This window comes from Pleurodeles waltl, chromosome 4_1 (genome assembly GCF_031143425.1).
Source record: "Pleurodeles waltl isolate 20211129_DDA chromosome 4_1, aPleWal1.hap1.20221129, whole genome shotgun sequence".
NCBI classification, from domain to species: Eukaryota; Metazoa; Chordata; class Amphibia; order Caudata; family Salamandridae; genus Pleurodeles; species Pleurodeles waltl.
The window spans coordinates 297,062,343-297,075,506 of record NC_090442.1 but is presented as its reverse complement, the minus strand read 5'-3'; the positions used below and the strand labels follow the sequence as shown (position 1 = coordinate 297,075,506).

General features: G+C 42.6%; 1 protein-coding gene across 2 annotated transcripts in view; it reads left to right on the top strand.

The window, feature by feature from the left end:
• Positions 1–6,435, top strand: part of LOC138287702 (dihydrofolate reductase-like) — a 194,006-nt gene extending 187,571 nt beyond the window's left edge. For both annotated transcript variants that reach the window (XM_069228378.1, XM_069228377.1), the window contains exon 7: positions 1,375–6,435. In XM_069228378.1, the coding sequence (XP_069084479.1) occupies positions 1,375–1,465 (91 nt within the window). In that variant the 3' untranslated portion in view covers positions 1,466–6,435. The remainder of the gene's footprint in view (positions 1–1,374) is intronic.
• Positions 6,436–13,164: the final 6,729 nt, after the last annotated feature.

Here is a 13,164-nt window from a genome sequence, read left to right as displayed (position 1 = left end):
TGGACTTGGCCACTAATTGTATTTTGTTCACTACTATGTTGAGTGGGGGAGCTATATCTCCAACCGTTGAAGTGTGGTCAGCCCAGGACCAATCCACTGCGACGTATGTTTCTGAATTATGGGGTTATGCATTTCTTAAAATATCTTTTGTTGACATCTTCTAGCACCCCAAATACTCCTTTAATTCTGGAATTGGGTCTGAGAAGTATCAGTTTATTAATTTGACTCAGCCCCTTACTATACTGAGCTCAAATACAGAGCATGAAGAGTTGGGTCCATAAACAGATGAACTACAAGATGCTTAGAAGATGGGGGGGCGTTGTCTTAGCTGATTTAAATAAATACATGATTCTCAAATCGCCATAAGTCTTTTTCAGTTTTGGCTGTCTACACTTAACCAATAAAGGCTATTTTTCCTTCATAAAACTGCATTTCGCATTTGGGAGTGGTTGAAACCCTTGATGAGTAAGAGGATAGGAACGTTTTTTGTCAATTAAGTGCCTATTTTGTACGTTATCTGGATCTCATTGAACCTACATTTGCCAAAGGTTTGCATATTGATTTTTGATGTGTCATACAGCCAAAAGCAGCATCCGCCTATTCCCGGAATTCTCCCTTTGCTCGATTCTCGGAGAGTCTGAGGAGATTTGTGAGTGTTTTTTGTCTGATGTGCTCTCCGGCATTAGAGATTATCGATCTGCCTTATGAATCTGAAGTTCAGAAATAGCAGACCCATGTATGTTCGCCATTTCCCTGTTTTCATATTCTGCCTGGATTATACTGGGCAAGTATACAGCAATGATTGTTTGAACAATATTTTATGTTGATTTATAGCTCTCTGTGCTCGTTTACATATTCTATTATAAGTTAACAGTCTACTTTATTCATTGACGAATTGTTATTTATTCGATATTTATTTTTTAAAGATTGTGTTAAGCATTCAAATCAATAACATGAGCTATCGTATTTTTCATAGTTTTGGGTTTCTAACTTTGGTAGTTTGTTGTTCTGTAAGTAGGTTGTATATTTTAAAATACGTTTCATTAATAAATTTTTCATTCTGTCTTATTTACTCTAAAAAAATCTGCAAATGAAAGAAAAAATATATGACAACGTGGCATTCACAATATAGGTAATTCACCCACTGGAGAGATACCTTGCTGCATCCAGTAATTCTTCCTCGCATTGTAAGAAATCGAAATCTAGTTAGCCACTGAGTACTGATTGCTATAGAGTCAAAGCAAACACCTGGGTAGTACATAGAGTAAACCATCAACCACCCTGGTTGCTTTTTCTCTTTCAATACGACCATGTTTTCTGCCGTTCATATTTACTTTAAAAAAGTATAACTTATGTATTATACATTTTTTACAGGTTTCCTGGAATCCCTTCTGGAATACAAGAAGAAAATGACATCACATATGAATTTCAAGTGTATAACAGAAATGGCAGAAATGGAAAATAAACAATGTGACTGATGAGTGTTATTCAGATATTACGGTCCTTATGAGTTCCTCAATAAAAGAAGGATGTAATCACTGGATGACCTAAGGATGGAGATGAGCGCCTTGGGATACATTGGAACTAAGTTTAAGCTGAACGTTTCAGACTTGTAATAAGATGAGCATTAGCATTTGTACATCTTGTCAGGCACTGACATGAATTATTTTAGAGTCCATCACAAATTTGCACCATTACCCTATTAGGTTTATGGTGGAGCCAGTCACATGCACAGCTTCAGAATATTCACCGAAGGCACAGCTGGATCATTGGCTGTTACTGAGGCTGGCTGCAAACATAACATGGTCCAAACTCAAGGCCAGTTTGCTCTGACTTGCCCGAGGTTTTTGTAGCGCCTAGGTTAAAGTCATTAAAGTGGGGCCATAATGGGTGATTTTCATTCATGCCAGGAGACATGAGCATCGCATTGTAATTAATAAAAATGCCTTCAATGCACAGTAAAAGACAGTTCCAGCATCTGGTGCCATGGCATGTCCGCCATAACGGGGGCAGGCTTTGCTTTTCAGATCTATTAAAGCATTTTTCTGGAAGACGGTGGGACCTTGAAAAGCACATAATCAGGTGTGCTGGAAGTGGGGGTGCAGGCCGTGCTGCAGCATTCTCAGAATAACCTTGCAGGGGTTCAAAATGAGAATGAACAATAAAAAGGACTTCCGATTTTCTTTTTAACTTGTAGCGTTTGCTGTACACTGAGAGAGAGAGGTAACATGTTAGGCAATGTCTTCTAACAAATTGCTGCTTATTCTGATTTTTAACAGGCAGATTGAGATTGGTGTTCTCCTTCCCCTGATCTTTCTGCAAAGTTTTGAAACCACAGGACAATCCTGCTGGGGTACAAAGGGTGTGAATGGAGAAGGCTGCAGTATGTCAAATGACTTCTAATACAAAACAAACATTCCAAATCAACTTTACTAATATTTCAAAATATACCTGCAGCAATTAAGGTGCTGAAAGGCGCATTGTTTTTTTAATTGTGAAATGTGACGGATATACAAATTTCAATAGGGTCAAAACTAATTAAGATGTTTTACTTGTGTGGTACCTGTGCAAAGGAACCAAAACTCCACAACTTATTGTTTGTGCACTATGTACGTTTAACAGTAAAGTTGCATGCCTCATGCAAATCTAATGGTCATGTGAGTAGGACATTCCAGTGAAAAATGTGCTCTCTGTACATGACAGTACCCTACTGCTCCATGCTTTACTTACATGATTGGGACACTGTAATTCAGAACGAGGCACTGGATACATTCTACAACCCTCCCATACTCCCGTTAAGTGTTAAATGGATGTGCCTCATTTGCTATACTTGTTGTTTATGTAGCGCTTTGTTTTCCCTCAGACCCTGTGACATCAGTGACGTAATATTGATGGCGGCAGCAGCACCCCCGCCCCACTCAGAAAAGTGTTCCAGCATAACTGCACATAATAGGAGAACCATGCCCCTGTGCTCCCCTCCCCCTTCTGGTTGGCCTTTGGGTTACAAGAGTTGCACCAGTGCTGGTACTAGTTTGTACCAAAGGTCTTTTGATTACATGAGTTACATTAGTGTTGGTGCAATTTGACACTGACTTTGGCATTGCATGCTAAGTGTGAAAATGGCACTTGCACCAACAGTCCAGTGCAGAAATGACATGTATGTAGGTTTAACACTACACCGAAACTTGTGTAGTCTTTGTAATCCACCTCATGGTGCTGCTAAACAATTGCATCAGGACAGGCTTGAAAAAGGACAATTTTGACACTCCACCATCGCAACCTGGGGAACTATTTAAAGATAATATACACTAATTGTAAAGTGCGCTCAAAGAGGTACGATGCATAGAGAAAGGGGGTTGAAATGAAAGCACACGTATTCAAGAGTGGACATAATGTGTTTTAGTGCAAAACAGTTACATCTGGTACAACTGTTTTCCATGAGTAGAGCAATTTCAGTACTTATCCTGTTGTAAACAAAGATATGCCAACTATGTTAGTATGGCTGCACTCTATTTACACACGAGCATTTGTTGAATTTAAACATTATAGGCTTTTGTGTACATTGGTATCTGCACAGTTCCAAATCTAATATGCACCAGCAAAATCAACAAGTGAACATGTGTGTTGAATCTGATTATTAGTCCAAAATATGGACTGGAAGATAATGAGTGATAGAAAGAAAATCATTGATACATGGTCTGAAAGAATAACATCTTTGGTAAAAAGATGCATACAAACAATTAACATCATGAAAATGTGATACATAAAGTAGGTTTTAGGTCATGGCTAAAGATGATGGTTGCTGTCCTTAGGCAAGCAAATTGTTTATTATGTGATAGAATGTATTGCAATCAAATGATACATAAAAAAGGTGGTTAGGATCAGCCAGTGCCACCTTCAAGTGTCTTTCATTTTTTGGATCAGCCCACAAATCGACATACATAGTTGGCAGTGGGTGAGCCAACTTGAACCATTGGCTTTTTTTGACAAGTGTCATTTACATTCTGGGTCAGCCCAGTGGATAGCCCCTGGGCTTTGGGTGAGTCAGAAACTCTGAATTATAGCAATTCGATGCATTACGACTCCATCCGCATAAGATGAAAAATGGGTCTATCATCAGCCGATTGAATTTGCAAAAAAACTGGCCCTTAAAACGACCTTCCGTTGGCTTGCAATTAGGTAGAATTAACATTTTGTGTTCTGTGTAAGGTGGTTATTTTTCCTTTTGTTAGTTTTCCTTTTCTCTTTTTCAACTTGTTGGTGATGTAGTGCACCAAGGAATGCTGGCAGTTATAGGCTTTTTCCCAGGTGTTGTGCTCACTGAAGCACAAAGGCTTACAATGCATAGTAGTGTTTCTCTACAGAAGATGTGGTGGGCCGTGCCGTCAGAAGAGCGAGGTATAGCATAGAACTCTACAGCCAAAGTTGCCATGGAGTGGTAGCTGCTGGGGGCAAGGCCGGACTGGCTATACAGGGCATCAGGGCATTTCTCTGGGAGGTGTAAGGGTGGAGTGCCTGTTTTGTGTACTGGGTTGCTACAATATCTGGCCCTCATCCTTCCAGCATCCTGGAGAAACTGTGTTTTGAAATTTTAAAAGCACCCATGTTCTTTGTATATCCACAGTTTCAATAAAAGTGTTAAGATATCGGTGGTGATTAGTGTGCCTTCTGAATAGAGACTGGAGGATTTTTTTTTAGTGGAAGTTTTGACTCATCATAAAGTAGTACAGAAAGTTAATATGCCGGCTGTAAAGAACATGTACAATGCAGATTGAAGAATGTATTTTAGGTGCATAGCTCAGTAATTTACAGCTTTTGTCACAGAGATCCGTTTGTTGCTAAGTTCATAAGTTACAGTCATAATATAGCACAGTGAGCTATGACCTGCCTCAAAGAGCTGCAATCAAACAACATCTTACAGGTTAAAAAGTTATGTTTTTTCCCCAGCCTTTCATTATTGTAATGTTGCTAAAAAGGGTTTGTTTGGGTAGAGATAAGTTCTTATTAGTAAGTCCAACCCCAACCACTGTGATACATTTCGAATTCTGAGTTTATACTTCCGCATACCAACCACTCTTAAAAATTGTATGGCTTACACGACTCCTACAGCTTGACGGATATCCCATCTGCTGAAATATGAATCCTAATATTTCCTGCTAGTAGGGCATTTCCTGGATATTGCCAAGTGAATGGGGAATAACCACTATCTCTAACTTGAGAAGGGAGTGGGACAAGGAATTGCTATTGAAACACTCAAGCCCCAACCTCAAGGGACATAGTGCTACTGTTTGTGAATGTCATGCTTTTTTTTTTTTGTAATAGAATACTTCTCTTTTTTCATAAAAGTGAGTATTTGGATGGACATTAAATAATTGCCATGGCTGGATGTATTCTGAGTTGTGACCTTTTGTTTACTAATTCAGCCTTGGACTGTTAGACTACGTTTACCACTGAGAGTCAAGTGCAGAACGGGTACTTTGCCCAGTTACTTAGAATCCATAGTATGCTGGGCCTTGGGACATCAAGAGTAAAAGGCCTTAACCCCTACGGTTGGGCCCAGTAGCCTCTGCATCCCTGTGCCCTTCCTGAGTTTACCAGAATAGCAACAGATAGTCCATTACAATAATCTTGAAGTTTAGTGGCTTCATTAGATCAGTATCAATAGAAGACTTTTCTCCTTTTTTTAACAGAGCATACTTGTTTCTATTGCAGTAGAGTCAAGACTGATTTGCATTTGGCTTGGTGACACTGAGGTGGTATGGTGGGCAGAGGAATGATGGTTTGGAATGCTTCCCTGATCAATTGCCAGTGATTAGTCGTACTGTAATTACTCCTCCCACCAACTTTTGTGTCTTTGATGTAACGCCCTAAGTGGCCAGGGTACGCTCAAACATGGGCCCCTTGCCCACTGTGTCACTGGAACCAAGCTACATTCGACTGAAGAGCCCCAATCAGGGTAAAACCAGTCTAGGGTTTTCATGTGTTCTGGTTCAGGGAATACCTGGCCTGGCAGTTTGTACTAGACTGTCCCTATTGGAGCAGGGTCATGAGCGATTTGCATATAACTTGATCCAAACTGTTGTGGCCTGGGTAGGCAAAAGAATGGTGGGTTGGAATCCTACCCTGACCAATTGCCAGTTGTTAGACTTATTGCATCACCTTTTATGTGTGTGACATACTTGTTTATTGCCATTGCTTTGATCAACCAAAGTTATCACATTGCCTTTAGCTAGAAAAACAGCTTTATTTTCATTGTCAATCTCCTCAATCAAATTTACATTTCTTGAAGATTTGCATACGTTTGAGAAATGACCAGCTTGCCATATTTGAAACACCCTATGTGCTGCAATGTTTGGCACTTCCCTTTGGGCTTCTTAATTGTATTGGCTCTCTGCCAGTCTTTATTTTAAATAAACGCTGTATCACTCTGCACAACTTTGTCTTTTTTTAAAACTTTAAATGATTTGGTTGATCTTTCAATCCATTTTGCCACCCCAGTGGCTTCAGCCGGTGTAGAGTTCTTATATCTTAGTAACTTGTCCTGTATTTTTTTTTTTATAAAACAGCGCATAATTATTTGGTCAGCTAAAGTAGCAAATTCACAATAGAATGCAAAGACACGTAAAGAAGCAACATATCGTACAATAGGTGCACTGGAAATTTAATTTCTGGAATAAAAATGGAATTAATCAGTACCAATGCGAGGGTCTTCGGTGAAATGTTCAGTTAAGCCCCTCCAATGAAGTATGCGTTCCTTGCGGTGGCATAATTGTGGATACATTACAGGGGCGTAGGAGACAATACATTTCTGGGGGGGACAGGGACAGCCTTGGGGACTTTCAATCAACCCTATACAAATTGCTCGTCGTTTACGAACTGCAGGCTCCGATAAATATACACAATCATATATATTGGAAGTAAAATAGGGAGAAAGGAAGGCATGTTTACACAGTCTGAAAGTATCTTTTATTGTTATTTACATTCACAAAGTAATTAGCTAAAATGTGAAAATAACATGTTGATTAACCTTGCATCTTCATGCACCAAGCAAATAAAGGTAGGAGGGTAAAAAGGAAGAACATACCCTTTGCGCCCCACACCCACCATGCTCTTCGCCTCATGCCAATTGGAACCGCACTGGAGATATTAAAAGCGATTACGTACAAGAGTTGTAAACTGTGCTCGGAAACCATAGTTCTAATAACACTTCTACTCCTGTGTGTGATCTTGGGCAGCTCAGCTCCACATCAGTCATAACTAGAAGCATTTCAACTGAAGAAGCTCTTGCAGTTACAGGCTATATAAACATGGATTCTCTAATCTCTGTATAAACTGCAGTCACTAATTTCTCTAGAAACGGCTGTTTGTGATGCACCAAGTCACTGCGTGTAAAGAAAAGACATTCACTGATTATAAAGAAAAGACATCGGAAAATGACTATGATAGGGTTATTACAGTCGAGTTCTGACATTACAATGCCTTCTGCCAGAGCTATCAGCCAAGGTAAAAGGCAGACCAGGTCACAGAGCATAATTAATGCAGCTGTTTAAAGCAAAAAATGGAATGTTGCTTTTCTTTCTTCTGCTCTACTTTCATAGCTTTGAATGTCAGAAGCTATGCACTAAGGTTTTAAGTGGTTTGTGGGAAAGTTGGTGGTGTGACCATGTATTATATGGGGTAAAATACCCCCTGCGTACATAAGGATATTGCAAGTCACCTTGAAGTTCATACCTTATAAACAAGCATTGGCAAAGCCAATAGGTCTCGCCTATGCAAGTTCTATTGCCTTTCCCATGTGTTTTAGCCATGCTGTACACTAGTGAGACTACTATTCAGCATGGCTCAAAGTTAATGGCATAAAGGAGAATGATGTGTCATTGACTGGTGTGGTGTAGTGTCATGGAGTAAGTAGGGTGTCCTAAAATGGAGCAGTAAACTAACTTTAAAGGAACAGGGGTCCCTTGAATAAAATGCAACACCACTCCCATAAACAATGATATTAAAGTAGTATGCAAATGGATTGTTTCATACATTTATTCAATCACAATATAAAAGATCAAATGTAGTGGGAAAACATCAACAGGGGAAATCGAGAAAGACTGGTATTCGGGCATTACACAAGTTATCTGGATGACCCAATGTCACCAATTACAAGAAAAATTTAAAAAGTAACCTATATAGTACAGTGGTTTAGAGGAGGCTGGCCTGGTTTGTATTGGGTACCTATGGTACTTACACCTTATACCAGGTCCAGTTATCCCTTATTAGTGAAATGTAGGCAGTGTCTAGAAGCCAGGCTCTCTAGGGGTAGCTGTAGCCAAGGCTTATCTAGGAGACGTGCAAAGCTCATGCAATACCACTGTAGTCACACAGCACTCACACACATGAAAGAAAATACTCAGTGTTACAAAAATAAAGGTACTTTATTTTAGTGACACAAATGCCAAAAATACCATAGAGACTATACTCCCTTAGGAGGTAAGTAATACACCAATTATATACACTAGTATGCAGCAATAGCAATAAAAAGTTAGAAAAGTGCAATTAGTGAAAATCACAATGGTTAGAAATGGGCCTAGGGTAAACACAAACCATATACTAAGAAATTAGAATGCGAATGTCGGTTTCCCACCTAGACAAGTGTGGTGTGTAGAGGGGCGCTGGGAGTATTAGAAAACACCAAAGGTAAGTAATAGAACCCACCTCAGAGCCCAGGAACGCAGGAGTAAATGACAGTAACTTTCCTAGAACACACAAGAACACGAGAAAGAAGATAATGCAAGAACCAGAAGATACTTCAAGACACAAAGGGGGGAATCCTGGACCTAAAGACCTGTGGAAGAATGGGACTAGGTCCAAGAAGCACAGAAGAGTCCAGGGAGGACAGGAGCCCCTGCTAACCCGAATAAAGGTGCAAAAGAAGAACCACTGGTGAAGAACAACAGTCAGTACTGCACCCAAGAAGATGGATGCGGGTTCCTGGTTGGTGCAGATGATATCCCACACCGGATGGATGATTGCAGTCTGGTTGCGTGGCTGGATTCTGCCAACAAACCTCGGCACACGCAAAGCTCACGGTTAGTGGAAAATGGCAATGCCTGGGACCAGGAGGAACCTGGTGGACTCTACCCAGGAGGAGGAGTCAGATGGGGCTCTCAGCAACTCAGAGAGCCCACAGAAGACCAGCCAGTGCACACAGGAGTCCTCCAGCACAGGGACAAAGGAGTTGCAAAAGGAGGCCCACGCAGCACAAAAACAAAGGATCCCACACCGCCAGAGAACCGCTCAGGAAGCTGTGCATTGCCGGAAGGAGTGCTGGGGGCTAGAATTACATTGTGCACAAAGAATTTCATAGAAGGATGCCAACAAGCCTTGGCAACTGAAAAACACGTGGTGAACAGGGTTACTGTCTTGCGTGGGAAGGCAAGCTCTTACCTCCACCAAAGTTGGACAGTAGGACGTCAGGACCATCGGTACCACTTCAGTCCACCACCCGTGATGTAGGATCCATGCAACTCAACAGGAGAGGGGACCCAAGCAGATGGTCGTCGTTGAAGAGAGGTGCCTGCTGAAGCAGGGGAGTGACTCCTTCACTCCAAGGGAGATTCCTTCATTCTTCTGGTGCAGGCTGAAGACAGGCTGTCCTCTGAGGATGCACGACCGGGAAACAGTTGCATATGCTGGCAAGAGCTGAAGATACAATGTTGCAGAAGTCGTCTTTGCTTCGTTGTTGCAGTTTGTGGAGTTCCTGGAGGGTCCAGATGCAGTTTCTTCGGTGAGAAGGTGAAGTAAAGGATGCAGAGGATTCCTGGTGGAGTCTTGCAATCCGAATCTGAAGAACCTCCCAAAGGAGAGACCCTAAATAGCCATGAAAGGGGGATTGGTCAGCTAAACAGGTAAGCACCTATCAGGGGACGGCTCAGACACCACCTGCTGGCACTGCCCACTCAGATGCTCCCAGAGTTTGCTGCCAACTTGGAATCCAAGATCGCAAAACACAGGGACCCTCTGGAGGAGCTATGAGCACCACACCTGGGGTGGTGATGGACAGGGGAGTGGTCACTCCCCTTTCCTTTGTCCAGTTTCGTGCCAGAGCAGGGACAGGGGGTACCTGAACCGGTGTAGACTGGATTATGCAAGGAGGGCACCAAATGTGCCCTTCAAAGCATTTCCAGTGGCCTGGGGAAGGAAGCTACCCCTCCCAAGCCTGTAACTCCTATTTCCAAAGGGAGAGGGTGTAACACCCCTCTCCCAAAGGAAATCCTTTGTTCTGCCTTCATGGGCTTGAGCTTCTCAAGGAACAGGAGGGCAGAAACCTGTCCGAGAGGTGGCAGCAGATGGGCCTGCCTGGAAAACCTCAGAAGGCTGGAATGGCAATACTGGGGGTCCTCTAAGGAGCCCCCAGAGTGCATAAAATCATACAACCAATGCTTGCAAAAGCCTTGGGTTATGATTCCAACATGTTTGATACTAAACATACCTGTGTTCCGAGTTACCATTATGTAGCTGGGAATAGGTAGTGACCTATTTCAAGTACATGTGTAAAATGGCATCCCGCACTCAGGAAGTCTGGGAAAATGGTCCTGGAGGTCGTGGGGGCACCTCTGCTAGTGCAGGGGTGCCCTCACACACAGTTACTCTGCACCCTGCCCTCAGGGCTGGAGGGCCTGCTATAGGGGTGACTTATAAGTGACCTGGTGCAGTGCAACTGGCAGTGAAAGGGTGCATGCACCTTTTCACGCAGGCTGCAATAGCAGTCCTGCAGAAGCCTTTGCATGGGCTCCCTATGGGTGGCAAAAGAAATGCTGCAGCCCATATGGATCTCCTGGAACCCCAATGCCCTGGGTACCTAAGTACCATATACTAGGGACTTATAAGGGGGCACCAATATGCCAATTTTGGGTGAAATACTGGGTTACCAGTATGCAAAAACCATAATTTAAGGGAGAGAGCATAACTACTGGGGCCCTGATTAGCAGGATCCCAGTAGACACACGCAAACACACTGGCAAACAGGCCAAATGTGGGGGTAACCAAGCTAGAAAGAGGCTACTTTCCTACAAGGTTAGCATCCACAACAATGATTTACAAGCTTTTATACACTGACTTTTTCATGAATGACTCAAATAGTGAATCAAGAAGTCATTAGCTCATAGTACCTATGCCAATGCCAACTTATGTACAATATCACAAATTCAAGTCAAGGTACTTTGGCCGACAATATTTTGATCCCCTAGACAAGTATCAGGATCCTCCTAAGCCTTCGTTAAGCTTGAGTTAAAAGGGTTACAGAGTGCTTGTAACCATAACAGCGAAGATAAATCGGACTCACGTCTCATATGAGTGAGAAGGCAATCAATGGAGATCTGAATCTCTAATCAAGCCCCAATGCCATAAAGTAGTATTAGAGTGGAGTAGTGTCACAGTGTAATAGAGTGTCATAGAGTGGAGTGGCAGAGTGTCGTAGAGTGGAAAGGCATAAAGAAGAGTGAACTGGAGTAGAGTGAAGTAAAGTAACATGAACTAGCATAGAGAAAGTTGGGTAGAGTGTTGTTGAGCACAGTACATTGTTGTATATTGGAGTGGCGTAGAGGGTTGTGCAGTGGCATTGAGCAGAGTATCGTAGATTGAAGTGGCATAGAGTGGTGTGGAGTGGCATACAGTGGAGTAAAGTGGAATGGAGTGGCATATAGCGAGTTGTGTAGGGAGTTACAGAGTGGAGAAAGTGTTAGAGTTTAATGGAATAGAGTGTCAGAGTCTAATATCATGGAGTGTAATGTCATAGTGAAGTGTCATAGAGTGGAGTTGGGTGGTCTAGAGTGAAGTGGCATAGAGTACAGTGGTGCAAACTAGATTGGTGTAGAGTGCAGTGGTATAGAGTGCATTGGTTTTGAGTAAAGTGGTGTAGAGTGCATTGGCGAATACTGCACTGGTTTAGCGTACAGTGCAGTAGCGTGGAGTGGTGAAGAGTAGAGGGGAGCACAGAATAGATTGCAGTGGTGAAGAGTACTGTGTCATAGAGTGATGCGGTGCATGGTAGAGTGGAGTGGTGCAAGGTAGAGTAGACTAGTGTAGAGTGCAGTGGTGGAGTGCAGTGATGCAGAGTAGAGTGGCATAGAGTGTAGTGGCATATAGTACGCTGGTGTAGAGTGCAGTAGAGTGGCATATAGTTGAGCGGTGCAGAGTAGAGTGCCGTGGTGCAGAGTAGAGAGGAGTATAGTTCAGTGGCAGAGTGCAGTGTTGCAGAGTAGAGTGTCATAAAGAGCAGTGGTGTAGAGTAGAGTGGCATAGAATGCATTGGTGTAGACTGCAGTGATGCAGAGTAGAGAAGAGTGGCTTAGAGTACAGAGGTGCAGAGTAGATTAGAGTTGCATAGAGTGCCGCGGCATAGAGTAGATTGCTGCAGAGTACAGTATAGTGGTGAAGAGTAGATTGTTGCAGAGTGGAGCATAGTGATGTAGAGTGCAGTAGCATAGAGCGGTGCAGAGCAGATTGGAGTGGTGCAGGGTACATTGGCGTGGTGCAAGATAGATTAGACTGGCATAGCATAGAGTAGAGTTGCGTAGATTGCAGTGGCATAGAGGAGATGATTTCAAAGTAGAGTGAAGTGCCCTACAGTGGAGTGGTGTAGAGTAGATTACAGTGCAGTGGTGCAGAAAAGAGTGCAGTGGGACAGAGCACAGTGGCATTGAGTGCAGTGGTGCAGAGTAGAGTGGCGTGGAGTTCAGTGGCAGAAAGTGCAATGTTGCAGATTAGAGGGTCGCAAAGTACAGTGGTGTATTGTAGAGTGACATAGAGTGCAGTTGCATAGAGTGCTGTGGTGCAGAGTACAGTGGCATTGAAAGCAGTGGAATAGAGTGCTGTGGTGCAGAGTAGATTGGCAGTGGGATAGAGTGCATTGGTTTTGAGTAAAGTGGTGAATAGTGCACTGGCAGAGTGCAGGGGTGTAGTGTACAATGGTTAGAGTAGAATAGCATAGATTGAAGTGGCGTGGAGTGGAGTGGTACAGCATAGATTGCAGTGGCGTAGAGTGGCACAGAGTGGAGAAAAGTGGTGTAGGGTGCAGTGGCATAGGGTAGATTGTTTCAGAGTAGAGTGAAGAAAAGATAGAGAAAAGATAATATACTTCAATATGCTGAAGTATGTAACGATAACAACAACATA